The sequence below is a fragment of the Panthera uncia genome, chromosome X, assembly GCF_023721935.1.
Source record: "Panthera uncia isolate 11264 chromosome X, Puncia_PCG_1.0, whole genome shotgun sequence".
In the NCBI taxonomy this organism is placed as follows: domain Eukaryota; kingdom Metazoa; phylum Chordata; class Mammalia; order Carnivora; family Felidae; genus Panthera; species Panthera uncia.
This window is the reverse complement of record NC_064817.1, coordinates 14,700,033-14,720,254: the sequence shown is the minus strand read 5'-3', so window position 1 is coordinate 14,720,254 and position 20,222 is coordinate 14,700,033. Positions and strand designations below refer to the sequence as shown.

Here is a 20,222-nt window from a genome sequence, read left to right as displayed (position 1 = left end):
TGGGTCTGTTTGGGCCACCAGGACGGCAGATGGAAAGTGAGGCGACACCGACGGTCTGACTGACCACTGAGTGGTAGAAAGTAATGCCGATCAGAGTTATGGGTGCTCCTTGGTGCCCAGGCTCCGTGAGGGGGACAGACTTATCTGGATCTAGAAGGTGAATTCACTGAGACAGAGGCAGAGGCAGGCAGGGAATCCTGTGGGGACTGCCGACACCCGAGCACGGATCAGCCTGGCCGCAGTAGAGGCTCTGTGCTGGCATGGAGGGGGGCTGCCCTGGGGAAGGAGGTCTGGGCGGGATCCGGTTGGACAGGGATGGATTTGTAATTTCATCTGTAGGCAGTGGGTTGACACTGAAGTGGCATGATCAGGTCTAAGCCTTCAGATAATAACTGATGGAGCTCTGTGGGACCAATCCAATGAAGGAAAGACTGCAGTCAAGGAGTCAGGTTATTTGATAGTTTGGGGGGGAGGCAGTTAAGAGAGCCCGAGCCGAGCTGCGCAACAGGATTGTGAAAGAAGGCAAAGATGTGGAAGCAGCAGTGCAAAAGAATTATTGCCAGGCCTCAGTGACAGATTGGATTTGGGAGCAGGGAGGAGGAGAGAATAGTTTGTCAGCTGTGAGGTTGTAGGGTTGGGGGACAAATGACTTGGGTAGAAATAAGCACGTCCGGAGGAGGAACCGGTTTGGGGGGAAATGTGGATTTATTTAAGCGTGTTAACTCTGAGATTTGGTCGGACGTCCCCATGTGGGTGCTGGAGGAGGCGGAAGCTGGAGGGCCGAGGCCGGGGAGGGCCGAGGCTGCAGAGGCCAGCCGGGATTGCGGGTAGAGATTAGGGCCTTCCTGGGGACGGAACACAGAGTGCACAGCGCTGCCTCCGGGCTGGGAAACCTTCCATGATTTCCTTCAGACTCTCTGAGCTTCAGCTTCTTTATTTGTGAAGAAAACTAACATCTCTCCTAGCTTCCTCGCCTTGTCCTCCCGAGTTCTGTAAAATCACTTGGTGGGCTGCAAAATGATAGAAATGCTTATCAGTGATGCTGTCGTCTGCTGAGAAGGGATAGTTAAGTCAGGAAGAGGATGTCCTTAGCACGAGAAAAGAGGAAGAGGGACCTAGAGCTTGAAGACCAAACCCCGCACAAAGTCCACATCTAAGGGAAAAGCACATCTGGCAACATCCCGGAGGCCAAGGGAGGAGAGGATTTTAAGCAGAATGTCTTTAGGCCCAAATGCGCAAATGCTCTTGCAGGTGGGTCGGTCAAGGAGAAGAGGACATTGCAGAGGGGCCGGCTCCTTTCAGGGCCGCTTTGTAGCTCTGCTTTTGTAGCATTTGTTCGTTGCTTTGAATCGAGAAGGAAATTATTGGTACCAGAATGTTTTGTTAGTCACTCAAACAATTGAAGCTGTCCAAACGTGGGCTGCAGTGAATAGCCAAATACAGCCCTGAAAGGCATTAGAAATCATCAGTGTTAGCTATAAATAAATCTGTTTCCTCTTAATAAAGCTATAATTTTAAATTATTATAATATTGAATTAGAGAACATGACTTTTTCAGATCTCGCGTGGGCAGCCACCAGCATCTGTCAGCCCATAATAATTTAGAATGAAATCAGTTGGTCCAAAACGAAGTTGTTGATGTCAGTCAGATATTGTGTATCAGACTACACGGCCGTATTTCAAGTAACATAATAGGAAATGTGGATGAGCTCCAGTGCAGGCCTGTGCATGAATAGAAATGAAAATTAAATTGTCCACTTTTCTCTTGCTGACGGGAGAGTCTCTGTTCCGATCGAATGGGAGATTATAGGCCGCGAAGTCAAGTGCCCTAACATTTACTTTTATTATGCCGTGTGTGGTAGTTCCCACGGCATGGCAGGAGTTATTATTACACTGCGGTACTGTGGAGATTTTCCGTCTCTTTCCCACTAAAGCACGTAGCAACGGGCCCCCAGGTGGGAAGCAACCTAGGAACTAAGCCATCTAGTTCCAACTAATTGACTTAGAAACAGCCCTTCTCATTTCTCCTCTGTCACTTGCCTTCGTTGACCATTGTTCTCCATTCTGTTTGAATCTCATTACGCTTGCCCCACGTCTATCTCATCACCCCCTCTTCACATCGGGGAGCTGGGACTTGCCCCCCCCCGTCTTTTCAGCCCGATCCACAGACACACTTGACGTCGCAGTCCACTTGGGGGCCACGTGTTGCTAGCTTTAAAGCTGATGGACTCAGGACAAGGAACTGGTTTGGAAGGTAGGAGTCCAACTTCCTCTTGTCCTCCGATCCCTCTCGGATGCCTCCTGGCGTGTGGGTCATTTGGACCAGGGAATGCAGAAGCACTTCCCTGCTGACACCCTGGGAATGCTATTAGGTGCTAGTTGATTTGGGATGCTGGCAAGGTTCTGAAACTGGATTGTGGTGATGGTTACACAACTCTGTAAACTGCCTCAAAATTAAGTTGTATGCTTAACATGGGTGAATTCTATGGGACGCAAATGGTACCTCAACAAAGGTGTTAAAAGCAGCTCTGGCTCCTATCCAGGGACACGGGTCACACTTGCGTGCCAGTTTATACCAGAGCTGTGTGAGAAGCAATATGCACGTCTCCGGTGTGATGACAAAAAGCAGAAGAGATTGGGCTTAGTAGAGTCACGTGCTTTATACCAAGGAGGTGAAACATCTGGAGCTTCGGGTGGATGGATCTTGAACCTAGTCAGTCCCCTGAGCAGTTTCGGTGTCCTCCCCACACTTTGGGATGCTCGCCGTTGACTCCCGTTCATTCAGGAGAGGCTGTATGCTGGACATCTCCGTGCAGTGCTCCCCACCTCTCACCTAAGACTCTTAGGGCTCACAGCCTAGGTTTGCGCTGAGCAAACGCAGTCAAGCTGGCAGTCAGCACGGGTTTCAAAATCATTTCACAGTCTTACAGGAGGTGGCCTGATGGCAAAGCCTTGTCCTTCTCGGCACTTCCAAGAGTCCGGTCCCAGATGTAAACTGAGGATGTCTGCTGACAGATGTTCACAGTTATAAACATAAGGCCACACCCAAACCCAGGCGCTTGCCTGTGCCTATTCAGCCCCCATCAGGGCAGTCCTGGCCTTTGGTAGTCTGTCGGGTTGGCTGCGTTCATGCTTCGTTTTGAGGCGTTCCACAAATCTCTTTTTTTCCCTGTTTTTTTTAATTTAAACTTCAGTTAACATACAGCACGATGTTGGCTTCAGGAGTAGAATTCAGTGATTTATCACTTACATACAACACCCGGTGCTCATCCTTAATACCCATTACCTAGTTAGCCCATCATCCTACTCACCTCCCTCCATCAAACCTCAGTTCTCTATTGTTAAGAGGCTCTTGTGGTATGTTTCCCTCTCTCCTCTGCCTGCCGTGCGTTCATCTGCTTTGTTTCTTAAATTCCACAAACCTCTTTTACTCCATCACATCCAAGAAACACAAAAGCGATAAACATTCACAGTGCCAGGAGAAGGCTCATGAATGCTATAGAAACAGGTGGAGGTTAAACAAATCAAAGCGGGGGGATGATGATAAATTGTGGCTTAACTTCATGGGAGTGACGTGTTTTGTGGTGTGAATGATTCTAAAACACAGAGTGAGCAAGCAGTGCCTTCCTGCCTGAGCCACGTACAGCCATCGGCCCGCAGCAGGGAAAGTAACTGATGGGTAAGATGAGCAGAGGGACGTTTGGGTGTTTAACAAGCGTGTTCAAATGACTCTTGGCTTGGAGAGGGTCACAGTGCTGCTACCTGTGTGACCTGTGACCAGCCCCAGAAGCTCACCTGTGCACAGAGGCAGCATGAACAGCCCTGGTATTTTGGTCGCTTTCCTCCATCTTCAGGGCCCCTGCGGCCTTCCTTCACCCCAATGGCTTGAGTGTCTCCACTTTTGTGACATGCAGAGACTATTTGCAGGTTTAAGAATGCAAATGCAGAGGGGCACCCATGGGTCCAAAGTAGTCTATACTCAGCAAAGAGACTCACACACTAACATTTGCCACTTCCCGCAGTGTGCTCAACTGAGGCCTCTGTGCTGTGAGTGAATGTGGAAGCAAGAAGGAACAGGTGACGTCCAGTCTCAGATTGCACATGGCATTTATTTGGCCTGCAGTGCCCTCCTCCCGCGGGCCATGGGCTCACAGATTGGCAGAGCCTGGTTATGGCTTCCGTTCGACTTGTAAATATCCGGAGGGATATGCGACCTGCCGGAAAACCAGGTTCAAGTACCCCTTACGCTAGAAGCATTAGAGACAAACTACACCTTATTAAGGAGGAAAGTTGAGTTCTCACACTCCTTCTCTTCGCCATAGGTCCTTGTTAAGGCATGATGTGGACATCTCAGCCCACTTGGCCTCCCACTACCTTGGATTCATTAAATGAGAAAAGTGATGAATGCTTCTGGGTGAGGTTGTGGGCCCTGTTAGAGGATAATCGGATCTGGTGGTGACAAGCTAAGGATGAGGTGTCAGTGAACAGGGAGCCCTGATTTAGAGCCGGAGGAGCCTCTTTATTTAGCTTTGCGGTGACCTGCAGCCGCGCTCCCCACCTCCCCAGGCCTGAGTCATCTCTCCCTGAGGTTGTTCATATTTTGGAATTCAGACTCACACACACAGAAAAGGCTTTTAATTCGAGGGACTGCTGACTTTTATTTTACTAATTAAGGACATTTTAAAAAGCAAATGCCATCATCGCCTGGTAGAAATAATCTCTGAGTTTAAAAATTGGATAAATTTAGCTTCCTGGGAGACTCACAATGTTGACCTTCTTTTTGTTGACACCTTATAGACCGGCGATAGCCTTGTCATGGGTGGGCACCGCCTCCTGGGCGCCTTCTGAAAATCCCAAATCCAGCACATATGTGCAGAGAAGAGGGTCAGGGGAGAGGAGAAATGTCGAGGGCAAACGGAAGACTGCAGAAAGAGGCAGGTGTTGAAGCGTGGGTGAAAACTCACTGGCTCAGAAATGTACGATTAGCAGATTAATTTTTTTATAGAGATACCGTTACTTGTGATTTTTTTTTTAAATCACTCATGGAATTTTTTAAAATAAAAGGGCACTTTAAATGCTTTGTGCCTCTCTCCTCTTCCTTCCCCCAAGGCTGGAGAAAGGGGGCCTCCAGTTCTAGAGGGACGCCTGTCTCTCCCACTATGGTAAGAGGATCCCTGTGCTTCGGATGGGTCTTTTCTTTCCTCTTCGAGTTTTTTACTCGGCGCTTAATTTTAGATTCCGTGTAACTCCAGGCATTCGGATGTTATTTCACACACAAAATGTTTCCTTTATGAGTGTCGAGAGCTCTTTTCTCTAAGTAAGGTGCCGTTGAATAAGATGAAACGCCCTGTTCCTCTGCTTCCTAAAAGGAAACGTGCCCTCTGAACGCACGCCCCATTGCAACAGGCCCTCTGGCCTTTGGGTCCTGAGGTTTGGGTGGTTGTTGTGTGTTTTTTTTTTTAAATTTTTATTTGGGTGTAGTTAACACAATATTACATTAGCTTCAGGTGTGGATCCCGTTTCCATCTTTAAACCAGGGGCTTGGAGGAAATGATCAAAGGGGCCCCGTTCGGTCTCACAGGCTTGTCTCTCTGGCTCCATTTCTTTTAGCTGAGTTTTTGGGACATGGAGAAAGAAAACTGCTCCTTTGGTAACCTCTGAATCGTCCCTAAGATTGAATGGCTTGTTCTTCTGGGGCACCTGGGTAGCTCAGTCGGTTAAGTGTCCAGCTCTTGATTTGGGCTCAGATCATGATCTCCCAGTTTGTGGGATCGAGCCCCGCATCAGCCAGCGAGGAGCCTGCTTGGGATTCTCTCTCCTCCTCTCTCTCTGCCCCTCCCCCACTTGCATTTTCTCTCTAAATAAATAAATAAATAAATAAATAAAATAGCTTATTCTTTAATTTTTCTCTTTACCACAATTCCTTCCATTCTATTTGTTCCTTTAACCTAGAATTGCTGATTTGGCCCTTTCTGAGGTCTAACCTAGGGTTTTCTTTGGCCTGAAGATTTTTGCTTATAAAAGATTTGCTGGCCAAGTAGAAGTTTAAGTAATTAACAATTGTGGGCATAACAGTTACGGCATTACTTTTTATAAAGGTTTTAAAAGTATTCACTTCTTAAAAACGCATCATGATTTTTGTCACCCAGATCTTACAGGAAAATGTAAATGGGGGTAGGATGTTTGCCATCCCAAATAAGTTTGAGTCACAGAGTCAAGCCTTATGTAGAGACGAGGTAATCGCACAGAGTTACTGAGGAAAGCGTGGGGTGTGTCCGAGAAATCAAGGGTTCTCAGCTAGGCACACTTGGATTTGGATTCTAGCTCCTCTCTCCTCTTCTTCCTGACAGGGTTAGTAAAGCCCACCTGCCTCAGAGGGTTGTTGTACCATCGAGACCTAGTGGTGTGGAGTGGCGGACACAAAACAGGCGCTGTTTCAGGGGTAGGTGGTGTAGCGGTAGTTCAGAGAGCGGCAAAGAACGAGGCCTCGACCTGCATTCTCACCATGACTGCTGCTATTAGAAAGGAGGAAAGTTCTTGAACCCATAACGTAGATCAGCTGACTGAAATTTCCGTAGCCGCATCTGAAATCACTTCATACATGATCCACTCGGTTGTATTTTTATTTTCAAGAGCTCTCTCCACCCCCAATTGCAAAGGGAATAGGTACTTAAAAAAAGGGGGGCGGGGAAGAACGCAGGAAGTTAGAAAGTGAAAGTCACCTTTGTGTCTCAGCCTCTCTTTGAGATGACCACTCTTAATTTGTTGTACACGCTTTTGGAAGTCTTTCCATTAATGGGTAGATGGACGGACTTTTTCAAACGTGAGCATGTTGTATGTGCTGTTCTGGTCTACAGTTGTTTTTTTGTAACAAATAATGTATGTTTGATATCTCACCACAGAAGTCACATAGGTCAACCATAGACTTTTAACGGCGATGTGATATTCCATGGTATGATTCTACCATAGCCAGTTCAGCCAGAGCAGTGCTGCAAAGAGCAGCCTAGGACAGTGATCTATAGACAGGGCTCGCTGCACCTTGGGAGGCCACGGAGACTCCTGGGCCTCCCAGGAGGCGATGGATAGTGTCTCATTTCATAGGTGCTCTTTCTTCAAACTCCTCTCCTAGGAGCCCTGCTGGATGCTGCTCCTCCCTCTCTTCCCCCTTCCTCAGTCACCTGCTCCCACCTTACACAGCCTAGCCAATCTCTTGCCCACTCCGTGGGTGTACAACCCCTGGTGCCAACTGAGAGACACTTCCAAGATGGGTGTCGGACTTGAGAAATTGAGTGACTTCATTGACCGGACAAAAAATCCATTGACAAGTTGGTTGGTTTCTAATTCTTTGTGTCAACAAAATTGAAGGAGGCACCCACTGAGTTGTTCACTGATAGATTGTTAAAAATAGTTCTTGGTGATGCTAGACCACCGTCTGATTTTTGCCACATACCTTGGAAAGAGTTCAAAGAATTGAGGGACATGGTGATAACAAAATTCTTTCCGTTCCCATATACTTCTGTTTGTGGGAACAGAGTTTTTTGGCACTTAGGTCTATAAAATAAAAGATAGGAATAGAATCGATACCAAACCATGTCATTCTTGTGGTAAGTTATAATCATGCACATGTGCATGAAGTTATCTGGGGGGAAAGCCCGATAAGATTCTACTCTTTTATGCTCACAGATTATTAAAATGTGTGGCATGTGTGCTTACATGTGTTTTGATCATTTGCTACTAATAATTGTCATGGTAACTCCTTCCAGGAGAAAAATAATTTTTCCCCTTAGAACCTTATGATTTCAGGAAATTCAGAAATCATAAATTTCAATTTGTATACATGTTTTTATAACAAAAAGATAATTAACAGAAGGCAAAGTTAACAAAATCGTAAAACTAGGTTACATTAGAGTAAAACCCAGCATTATGATGGAAATATGAATTCAGAGAGGGAAAAGGGTGGTGCAGACTTTCCAAGTGCTAAAGAAAAGCTTAGTCCTGATTTTTTTTTAAATTTTTTTTTCAATGTTTATTTATTTTTGAGAGGGAGAGACAGAGCACGAGTCGGGGAGGAACAGAGAGAGAGGTGGACACAGAATCCAAAGCAGGCTCCAGGCTCTGAGCTGTCAGCACAAAGCTGGACACGGGGCTCAAACTCATGAACTGTGAGATCTTGACCTGAGCCAAAGTCGGACGCTTAACCGACTGAGCCACCCAGGCGCCCCAGCTTATTCCTGATTTTTTAATACGGACGGCAGTGTTTGTTAGGTTACTGTGGCATTCAAATAGATGTTGAATGTGTTTAAGAGAGTAATATAATAGTCACATTTTAAAATATCAATATTGAGAATATAGCAGAAATGATATCTTTTGTGACAATAACTTACGAAAAATTTTAGATGTCACCTTAAGATGTGTAAAGGAGCACGTGGGTTTTCAAAATTATCTTAGGAGACACTCTGGAAAAACAGCTTTAAGACCACTGGCCTTATAAATATATCGTTCTAGGCTTACATAAACATTTCTCTGGATCCGTTTCTAGAAGTGAAATATCTGAAAGTGTATGCATTACATTTCATGATAGGTATTAACAAATGGCATTACAAAAAGGCTCTGCCAATTTACATTCCTGTAATAATAGCATAACCACTATTTCCAGTAAATACATTATTTACTAAATCATTTGGCATAACACTTTCGGGTCTGTAGTAAGCAACTTTTAAAGGAATGCAAGTGTGAAAAGTTACTTTCCCCATTTGACGTTGCCTGTTATCAATCCCCATGAAGCATTCTACCTCTCTTTGGTGCTAGACTTCAGTAAGGCATGCCTCCCACTTCCCGTACCCCTTCTCCAGATCTAAATTAGGTCCCCATGCTATCATTGCTAATTTCATCTTTTACCTTTCTTTCATAGTAGCTAGCAAAATGTATAATTATATATATAATATATATATACTGATATATATGTAATACATATATGTACTTATAAGTCTATATATTAATATTATATTATATATTATGTTACATTATATATTATATATAATACATATTATATATAATATATATAATTTATATATAAGTCCATTTCTTTTGGAGGCTCTAAGCTCCGTGAGGCAGGGGCCATGGCTATTTTGTTCACCGCCCCCCACCCCCGATCCCCCCGTGCCTGGCCCAGAGCCTGGATTGTAGTACTCACTTAGTAAATATGTATGGAAGGAATGGACTAAGCAGACATGAGAAGAAATACCATGATGCAGGGTCTGGTAGAGATCTTCATTGCTGCAAGTCGCATGTAGCTATTTAAATTTAATTTATTTTAAATAATCACACTTAGCCATATGACTGTGCTAGGTAGCCACATGAGGCTAGTGGCTACCATATTGGACGGTACAGATATAGCAGGTTTCCGTCATCACAGCAAGTTTGATGGGTAGTGCTGACAAAGTGATGCCACTTTCATTCTCATTGAGATAGCTCTGCCTGGCACACAGTAGATACTTAATAAATATTCGATTAAGTGAAGGAGCAAGTAAACTCTATCTTCCTCTCTTATTCTTCAGCTATAAGTACCCATGTGAAAGTTATTTTGTACTGAATAGCTAAAAAGCCTGGTTTACCTTGCCTAACACCTTACATTTCTTGCCAGAGATTCCCTGAAGGAAGCCAGTTCCTTTTTCTGTCCATTTAAAAACACGTTGGAATAAACCGGAACAAAGACAGCTTGTCATCAGAGCATAAATGGGTTTCTTCACACACACCAGATGACATTCTGAGTGTCTTTTCTTATTCTTGATATAGAAACAGTTCGGAGAGTTCACTGTGGGATACGTGAGACGTAAGGTGAAATGTTCTTGGTGTCTGTTCAGTGGTCTGTAGTGGAAAGAATTCCACAGACATGAATCTGGTTGTCGGCCCTGTCACTTTCCGGTTGTGACCTTGACCAAGTTGTCTAACCTCTGACCCTCTGTCTCCCTTTATGGAGAAGAGCAGCCTACACAGCATGGGTTTTGTGCAGGTTAAATGAGTGTGCGTGTGTGAAGGGGGGAGTCGTAGGCGGGCAAACAGTAGCGCAAACCTGTTTGGCTCAGTACTTGTGTCTTACAGACTCCACCCCCGGATTATAAATGAAAATGCAGCAGCTAATATGCTCTATCTGTCCACATTTTGGAGGACTTATTTTCCCATAAAATCTAATCGTTGGTCAAATGAGAATTTTTCAGTCAGTGATGCAGCTAACACAGGTGTTCGTTTGACCCCTCATAATGGGCTCGTCTCTGTAGTCGGCACAGATTTTCCACACCGGTCACATGATTTACATGCAGGGTAAGGCTTCCTGTCCAGACTGCCTGGAGATGCTTCTTCACTGTGGAGAAGGCACCAACAGCCCTGTGGGTTTAGAGTTCTCTCATTTAAAAAGAAAAAAAAAAAAAACAACCCACGTGTGTGCTTTTTTATAAATTTAGCCTTGCTCTTAGATCTCTGTTCCCAAATCCCATAGCTCCATCAATGATATATGAAAACAAAATTCTACCTGCGTGATTTGAAAGAGTTTTCATACAATTTCCCATTTATAAAAGAACAATTCTACAAAGCTTATAGCTCAGATAATTCTCCCCTTTTTTTTCTGGTGGAAAAACTGAAGCCCAGAAAGGTTGTTTGTTCATTTATTCAATAATCATCGATTGCACACACACTGCAAGCCAGAAGTGATGTCACACCGGGGCAAAACAGAGAGAAAAGGCATAGGCTCTTTCCTGGCTGTTGGGGAGAGAGATAAGTCAGCAAGGAATGTCAGGGTGCTAAATGCTGAGATCAGAGTGGTGGATGAGTAGGGGAACATCCAAGCCAGGCTTTGGGGTGCAGTCTGGCTTCTTGAAAGAGGTCTTCATCCCTAAGCCAAGTCTCGATAGCCCCAGGCGTGAGGAAGGGAGGGAAGGGAAAGGAAGGAAAGAAAGTCATGCAAGGGACAGAGACAGAGGTTGTCACCAGCCATACCACCAGGGCCTTGGCCATGCTAAGTCACCAGGATTTCCTGGGAACTTGGGAAGGATTTGAAGCAGAGAATGGGGACATACTCAGAGCTTCATGTCACACGTCTCTCTGGGGGAAGCCCATGGAGTGGTACTGGATTGGGAGGGAGAAAGCCGTTACAGTCCTGCTGGGCCTGTGGTCCACAAGGAGCCCCGCCAGCCGTGATGATCCTTGACAGTGACATGGAGGAGAAGGGACGGCTTCCAGAGATACCGGGAGGTAGTGACATTGCCACGCTTCAACTGTAGGAAACTTCCACTCTAGGGCTCCTTCGCAAGTCCAGAGCAGTGAGCTCCGATGAATAAATAGCCATTTAAGAGTTTGCAGACGGTTGCTTTGGTGACAGCTGGCCTGTCTCAGACTTTTAACTGTTTCTCTCCTGTGGTGTCAGTGGACGCATTTTGGGTCACCTGTGGTCACTGGTACAATCCCTCCCATCCATGGAAAATAAGGCCGCATTTTCTAATTGAACTAAATAGGGTATGACTGAAATTGATGGAAAATGGGCAACTGTGTGTGCCATGGAGAGTCAAGGGCCCTTTCCAGGCTGGATCCGTGTCCAACATAAATGATCCCCGTATGTCTGCAGAGGGCTCGTCTTTCAAGTATGAGAAAAGCCAAGAACCTCTCATCCTTCTGAAACTAACTTTTAAAAAATACCCAACATTTGCCAGTTCAATAGTTTTGGATTGGCTTATGGGCATTAAAACCATTTCTTACTAAGAGGAAAAATTCCTAGCCAGGCTGAGAAAGCTTATATCAAGTTTCAGCCTGATTCATTTCAAAAACCATCGTGAAAATTGGGACATTTTCTTCACACCACAATGAGTTAGTCATGGAAACTCTGCCTTAATGTCAGCTACCATAGCCACAGTCACGAGAGCATGCTTTGTGCCCCTGAAAGTTTAGGTTACAGTACTGAAGAGTTTCCCCCTCCACTGGCAGAAAGCAGAAGTGTGTCGCAGTGTGGGCTCCGTGCTTTCCTTTTCAGCAAGCGGCCTCCTACTTGGTGTGTCTTTTTCTTTCTGGAAGTTGACTTTTGCTATTGTTTCCCGAAAGTGCTTTTTATCATCTTAAAGTATAGGAAGTTAAACATAGCTGAATATGCATGAAGAGGTTAAAAAGAGTGGCTCCCCCTGCAGGATTCCGGCCATCCTCTTACTCTTGAGTGACAAGGATGAGGCAGTCTTCTCGGCCATCTGTCATTCTTGTTGAGGTGACGCTGGCTAAGTGTGGCCAGGCTTCAACGTGTACGGGTGTTTGGAGCGTAGACTTCAGCCAGTAAAACAAAATGGGCCAGCCAAGCTTCCCCTGCAGCCATGGCACAGAGCGTTGCCCTCCACCCTCGAGCTGCCGCCTCACGTCCTGTTAGTAGAAACCTCTGTAAGCTACACTCCTGGAAATAGAGTTTTTCTTGGGATGGTTTAGTCATTTGTTGGCGAGTTCGTTTGTTCGCTTGTTCTTTCATTCACAGGATATTAAGCACGATTTTCCCGGGAACATGCTAGACTTTGAGAGGACAAAGACGAGTTCCTGTCCTCCTGGGGCTCACGGCCGAAGCGCGTGAGATACACACCACACCTCTGAATCGTTTTGAAAGTGTGATCCATTACAGACAAGCTCATGTGTTGTCGAACCCTCAACTCCCGGGTGGATTTAATTATTTTAGTGGCCCCGGGGCACGGGTGCGGAGCAAAGGTGGAGTCCTCCCTGGAGCCCTGCAGAAGTTTCCCGGGTGTGACCTTGTCTGTCCCTACACACCATGCTGAGTCCATCCCAGGGCGGGCCTGAGGCTGGCCCATCCGCTCCCCTTGCTCCCCACATCCTTTTTTCACCCCGCTCTGCATGCTGGGTCACCTCACGTCCTCCTCCTCACTCCCACTGCGGTGTTTCTGACCCGTCAGCGATCACCCAAGCCTTCGGTCGCCGCTTTGATCTGCTGCTCCGGCACCCGTGTTGCCCCACACACCAGGTCAGCACCGCCCAGCCTGGCCCTGGAGGGGCTCTCCTGACGAGCCTTACTCCTGACGGCTCCCCTGGGCAGGCCATCCACTCGGTGGGCCCTGGAACACCCTATCCCTCACGTGGTGGTGGCACCCCAGTGCCCTCTCCCATCAGCTCAGTCAAGTCCTTACTTATCCCTCCCTCCCCCGAGCCCCCAGCCTCTGCTAGAGCACTGCTTCTCTACGTGGCAGCATACTAATGTCACCTAGGGACACTGAAAAGCCACCATGCCCAGGCTGCACCCCGGACAAATTCAGTCAGTCTCCAGAGAGGGACCCAGGCATGAGTCCTCTTGTTTTTTTAATTGTCCGGTGATGTCACTGTGCAGCCAAGGTGGAGAACCAGAGTGAATTAGCCTCTAATTTTTCTCTCACTGCTTCGCCCTGCTCAGGTTTGGGCCCCAGAGCTGGTTTCAGTTTCCAGGACAGAGTCATGACGTAGGTGGACCCTGTCAGCCCCTGGTAGCGCCCAGCCAAGGCCCACTCAATTGTTGGAACCTTTAATGGCCTTCTCCTTCACCGCCTCCCCTGGCTGCCCGTTCAGTGTCTGTTCCTCAGTCTTGTGTCCTCTGCCCCAGGCTCCCCTGAGCTCATGTGCCTCCCGTTCCCCACCACCAGCCCCCACCCTCCAGCGGCCCTCCCTGTCCTGGGCCTTATTCCCTTCTCCCCGCCGGGAAGCCACATAGAGAACCTGCCGGACTCGTTGTGTTTCGCATGCGTGCCAGAATATCTGCGCGGCACTTTCCTGTGAACAGAAATCAAAGAGGGGGAATGATTTGGAAACTAATTATCTGCTGATACGGGGTTTGATTCAATAAATCATGAATCGCAGTGCAACGGAAGAGTATAAGACAATCAAGATATCATGAGGAGTTTTTAGAGTCCTGGCGGATGATGTTAAAGGAAATAAGCACAAGGCAGTACCACATACAGTGTGGACTAGGTCTGTTTTTGATAGTGCTTGTCTCAGTGTGGCAAGATTGTAGTCGACTTTCTTGTGTTATAATTTTATGTTTCTCTTAAAACAAGTGTACATTGAGCATGTACCACTTTTTTCATAGAGAAACAGCGATTTAAAAATTAATTAGGGAGATAGTAATATCGGATGATGACTTTGGGCATCGATTTAAGTGCATCATGGGGAATTTTGATGTCAGACAGTATGGAGCTGGTGGAGGCAAGTCCCGGGGTATGACCAGGAGGGGAACCTTTAAGGAAAATAAGATTCTCTTAGAGGGAAGGCCCCCCAGAGGGTCAGGCCAGTGATGTGGCACTCAAGAGGCCCACCTAACTGTGGGGATGTTGGCCTGTGCCCAGGCTGTGCTGAGCCAGCCGGCAGGGGGGGTGCCATTTGGGAGCCCTGTACTGACAATGGGTGCTGATCGGCTCCCCATCGTCTCCGAACACCACTGACGCTTTTCTTTGTTCTGTCTCTGCAGATAGTTAACCTTTGGTTATACTTACCTTGCCCTGATGAGTTCGTTGAATAATTATTCATTTACCCGGTGCTAGAATGAAGTCACTTACTGTGATCCCAGGTGTCATGTAATGGTATGTCCCAAGCAGTGATTTGTGCTTGGTTTTGCATATTCCACTCAAGGAAGCAGATTGCATACAGCACCTGCCCGTTCATTAATAGAATAAAGCTGACCATCACACAGCCAGACACCTTATTTTTTTTTAAGTTTATTTGTTTATTTTTGAGAGGTGGGGAGCAGAGAGAGGGGGGGGGAGAGAGAGAGTCCCAAGCAGGCTCTGCACTGTCAGCACAGAGCCTGATGTGGAGCTTGATGCCATGAACTGTGAGATGGTGAGCTGAGCTGAAATCCAGAGTTCCGAGACGTTGGCTCGGGTCATGATCTCATGGTTCGTGGGTTCGAGCCCCACGTCGGGCTCTGTGCTGACATCTCGGAGCCTGGAGCCTGCTTCAGATTCTGTGTCTCCCTCGCTCTCTGCTCACAATCTGTTTCTTTCTCTCTCAAAAATAAACCAACATTAAAACATAATAATAAATAAAATTGGCTGAAATAGGTGCACCTGGGTGGCTTGGTCATTTAAGCATCTGACTTCAGCTCAGGTCATGATCTTGCCATTACTAAGTTCGAGCCCCGCGTCGGGCTCATTGCTGACAGCTCAGAGCCTGGAGCCTGTTTCATATTCTCTGTCTCCCTTTCTCTCTGCCCCTCCCTGACCCATGCTCTGTTTCTCTCTCTCTCTCAAAAATAAATAAACATTAAAAAATTTTGAAAAACAAAAATAAAAAAATGAAGTTGGCTGGTAGAACAGAGGGTTATTAATTTCACATAGCAAGAAGTCCAGGGACTCGATGATTCCAGGATTGGTGGGTGGCTCATCAGGGTTGCCAGTCATCCAACATTTCTCTGTTCTTCTGCTCTGCCATCCTCAAGATCTCCAAGAGCGTTGGCCCTGCTTCCCTCATGGCCGTAAGATGGCTGTCACAGCTCCAGGCATCCTATCCATGCACAGTAGCACTCCGAGCAGGAAAGAAGAAAGGGCAACGATACGAATGGCCTTCTCCTCATTTGCCTCTCCCAACAGAGAGAAATTGTCTTTCCCAGACACTGTCAGCAGACCTCCCTTTATTCCTCAGTGATCGAAATTGGGGTACGTGGCAGCCTCTGGACCAATCACAGGCAAAAAGGAGCAGGGTTGCCATCATTGGCATAGACCAAACATGGTTCAGCTCAGGAGCTGAGCACATTGTCCCGAAACAAAGCCGGGGCTCCACTAAAAGGAGAATGAAGAATGGTTTGGGAAGGCAGTGCCTGGCATGGCATGTGAAACACAATCTACTTGGCGGCAGGGGTGGCGTTGCCCCAGTCACAAGCGATAACGGGCCTCAGTGTCGGCCCCTTTCTGCCAGCCATTCCTTTGTGCAATCACATAACACGCATCTCCACTTGATCTGTAAACCCCCCAGAACTAGATAGAATGTGTGATCCCTTAGCCCAATTTGTTGAAGACGGCAAAGGCCTTCCTTTGGACACCTGCCAGGTGCAGTTATAATCTGGCTGAAATGATTCTGTATTTCTCCGAGACCTCCATCAGCGAGATGTAAGCTCCCTGAGGGCAGGGTCCTTTCTGCCACGCTCACTGGCATAGCCTGGTATCTAGCCCCACGTGTGGCACAGAGTAACCGCTCAGTCATAATGGAGTGAGTGAATGAGCAGACCGATGACTGAAGATCGTGTCTCCATTGAGTGATGCCTCTTGAAGCAGAATGGTGCCGGGCTCTGGGAGTTGTCTGGAGAAGCAGAAGCTTGCTGTCTACCTCCAGGGAGTTTGTAGTAACGTCAGGGTGGAAGCTGATGGCCGGGCTGTGGTAGTACAACCAGAACGGGAGCCTGCCCTCTCTCCTCTTGGGGAATCAATGATGAGCGTTCACCTGTCCATGGGTATTGTACCTTGTGCTAACTGCCTTTTGTGTTAAGACTACGAGACTGTTTTATCTACCAAAATGAACTTACATTAGTGGAGGAAAGAGGATTCCTCCTTTGCCTTTCTTTCTGTAGCTTTTAAAGACCTACCACATTTATTGGATGACAAGAGGATGGAAATCGTCTTCATAAATGGTGAGGTGCATTCCAGATGGAAAGGATGAGTATTAAGGAGAAGAGGTGCTTGTGGCCTGTTATGAGAACCTACCCTCACTCCTATTATTGCTCTTAAAACTCTGTTTTCCTTTTGTTTTAGACCTAGAAGGTTTTGACTCTGTGGTATCATCTACTGAGAAACTCAGTCACCCAACCACAAGCAGACCAAAAGCTACGGGGAGGCGGCCTCCGTCTCAATCCCTCACATCCGTAAGTGTCTCCTTGCTTCTTCTATGGCTACAAAGCAGGTCAGGTTAGAGACTCCGGCCAAGGACTCCCGCAAGTGGCTGATAGGAGGACAAGCCAGGAGAGGGAGGTCATGAGATACACCGCTGAGCAAAAGTGATTTGAGCGTCTTCTGGAATCAAGCAGTATTCCTTTCTCCTTGTTCTTCGCATATCTGCCACTGAGGTGGGCACTGCCTAGTCCCACTCTCCTTTTCTCTCCTTCCGGGTTGATCTCTCTTTGAACCTGAAATGCAATTGGTAAGAAAGAAAATGTCCTGTTTTGGGGTGGAAGAGGAGAGTGAGACTAGTCTGGTCTGTAAACAGAACCTTGCTAAAGAGCGACCTGCCGCTGTCCGACGCTTGGCAGCGGCCAAGCTTTTTTCTCCCAAAGCCCCATTATTGGCACCCCTTCACGGAACCGCACACACACCTTTAGGAGGGTGTTTTGTAAACATACGAGGCACCTGGTCATGTAGTAGAGACCAGTTAGAATGTTCCAGATAACCTACAGATGTTTTTTGTTTGGGTCATTTTGAATAACTTCTTTTCTTACTGGAAACCTGTAACACAGTTGTTGTACCAAATTTCGACAATGAAATGCATAAATAAGAAAGTAAGATACCTGTAACCTGCTTTCCAGAGCTAAGAACCGTTAACCGCTTAGTGTATATCTGTAGTTTTTATTTAAACTTCTGTCTGTACATCTAACCTTATGTCTTCAGAATGGGATCACACAGCACATGGTTTTTTGGAACTTGCTCTCCCCCCTTATATGGTGTACCCTTCTCCCCAGTCATTACCCATTCTACCATGACATCACATTTAATGGCTGCCTAGTGTTCCAACCTGTGAATATATGAGTTTGTCTAGTCCATGCACGATTATTGGACATTTATGTTGTTTCCACTTCTGCATTATAAACACTGAAGTGAATGTCATTGGAGAAAATATCTTGATGCTTCCACAAGCGATGTGCGTGTGTATATCTACCTACCCATCTATCTTCTTTCTTTCCTTCTCTTTCTCTTTCTTTCTTTCTTTCTTTCTTTCTTTCTTTCTTTCTTTCTTTCTCTCTCTCTCTCTCTCTCTCTCTCTCTCTCTCTCTCTCTACCTCTACCTCTACCTCTACCTCTACCTCTGTATATCACATTGTCTTGTCCTTGCTGGGAATGCAGGTCTAAGACCTTATGACCTTCACCCAGATACGCCAAGGAATTAACCTTTTGCAGGCTTTCCAGAACACTTTCTACTTTCGCCTCGTCACTGATCCCACTGAGGTACTCATTTAGAAGAAAAAGAATGCCACTTCCTTTGAACCTCTTCTCTCGTATCTGTTGAGTTTGGGAGGTGTGGTTTGAGTCATGCTATTTTGCCTCTTTGAATGAAACAAACCTAACTATGTATTGACATCTTTTTGGGAGAAAGACTTGACACAGTGGCTTACTTTTTCACTCTTTAGGTGTATAGAGTACTGTGTCACTACCATCTTGACTCTCTCCACACCCTCCCCAACGTGCCTCATATACACACGACCTATTTAATTGCTTCTTAGTATCTCAGAGTTTTGATCCTACCTCCCACAGCTTCTCTATAAATCCTTCTTCAGTTCTGTTTTTTCCTACAAATTCTTCCCCACTTTTCAAGGTTTAGAGGGCCTTGAGGCATCCAGAATCAAATACAGAGAAAGTCAGTTTATCATCCACAACCCACCCTTGGTTCATACATCGCATGCCTGGAGGTTCATGTATATTTGGGGGACTGGGTAAAGGCACCTCATCTTCACTCCGCTTTTAGCCACCACCTTCGTTCATTCGCTCATTCAACAAATATTTATAGGCATTTATCTCATGGGGACTCCGCTCTGAGCCGGGTACCAAGGCTGCGACTGGGAGCGAGACACACATGGGCCCTGCCCATGGGAAGCTTATGGCACGGTGACTCAGAGTTGGGCATTTTTATATGGGACAATTTTATTTGAAGGCTTGAAATAAAATGATACATTTATGCTTTAAAGAAGTACAATCACTCTCTTCCTTCGTTCCCATCCATCCCCACGTAGATGCGTACTTTGAATTCGTATTTGCTCTTCTTCCGCTTAGTACCTGTAGGTTTTTCATAGCAAAATGGGATCGTGGGTATGGACATATTCCTAACAGGCCGTTGGAAGGAATGATTGGGGAAATGCACCAGTCAGGATTCCCCAGCCCAGGGCGTCTCACCCTGCTCTGAGCTGATTTATGTTTATTGCATTCAAAGAGCAAGCTTGGGCTGACAGCTCACGAACTCTAGGTTACAGAGGAGGAAACTGGCTTTTTTTTTATTATTTTTATTTTTAATGTTTATTTATTTCTGAGACAGAGAGAGAGAGACAGAGTGTGAGCAGGGGAGGGGCCGAGAGAGAGACAGAAAGACACAGAATCTGAAGAGGCTCCAGGCTCTGAGCTGTCAGCACAGAGCCCGACGTGGGACTCGAACTCACAAACCGTGAGATCATGACCTGAGCCGAAGTCGGTCGCTCAACCGACTGAGCCACCCAGGCGCCCCGAAACTGGCTTTTTGAATAAAATCTCAGAATGAAAGGATATAGGCATTGCAAGGTGGTTAAGCAGTTAAGCTTAGATTAATAAGAAAGCTTAGTTCGGGGTGTTATTCTAGGTACTTGGATTTTCAGAGGAAACAAAGATTAACAAGTAAGACCTTTTCATTTTCAAACTTTGCTTATAAATCCCTAAATATATTAGTTTGCTGCCTTAGAAAATAGTCAACAGAAGAAGATAAACATGGCATGATGTAGGCATGATTTTTCAATAATGACACCAGCGATGATTCTAAATAGGACTGTTTTCCCACACTTAGCCACACTTCTATGCTAAGTATGAGCACACCCAAAGAGATCTCTGGAAGATTCGTCGTTTAGAAAGATTCCTTGCCACAGGAACGCTTAGTTTCATTTGTTTGGTCCTAAAATTGGGAAATTCTAGCACAGTAATCATTTCTGTCCACGTGCACTCCAGTGAATTGGTTCACATTCATCCAGCTTTTTGACCTTCACAGTGAGGCAGAAAGGGTAGGAGTATTATCCCCGTGTTTTACCAAAAGATGCCGCCATTCTGTAAATGCACCTTAGCAAACATAGAATCCACCACGGATGTTGATTGTCCCTGGCGACGAGGGTGGAGATTTAGCAGTAGACGTCACATTAGAGGTGAGCTTCCCCCACACCCCCACCCCTTGCAGGCAGGGCTGTGCTCTGGGGCTGCGGAAATGTCACTCGCTGGCCCCCGGGCCTGTGACCTCTTGCTCCCTGAAACAGTTTCCTCTCAGAAAAGTTCTTGTAGGCACTTCACTTCG

General features: G+C 46.3%; 1 protein-coding gene across 5 annotated transcripts in view; it reads left to right on the top strand.

Annotated features, from left to right (window-relative positions):
* SH3KBP1 (SH3 domain containing kinase binding protein 1) overlaps window positions 1-20,222 on the top strand; it is a 328,594-nt gene that overhangs the window by 298,431 nt on the left and 9,941 nt on the right. For all 5 annotated transcript variants that reach the window (XM_049643565.1, XM_049643564.1, XM_049643561.1 and 2 more), the window contains one exon: window positions 16,745-16,854. In XM_049643565.1, the coding sequence (XP_049499522.1) occupies window positions 16,745-16,854 (110 nt within the window). The remainder of the gene's footprint in view (window positions 1-16,744; window positions 16,855-20,222) is intronic.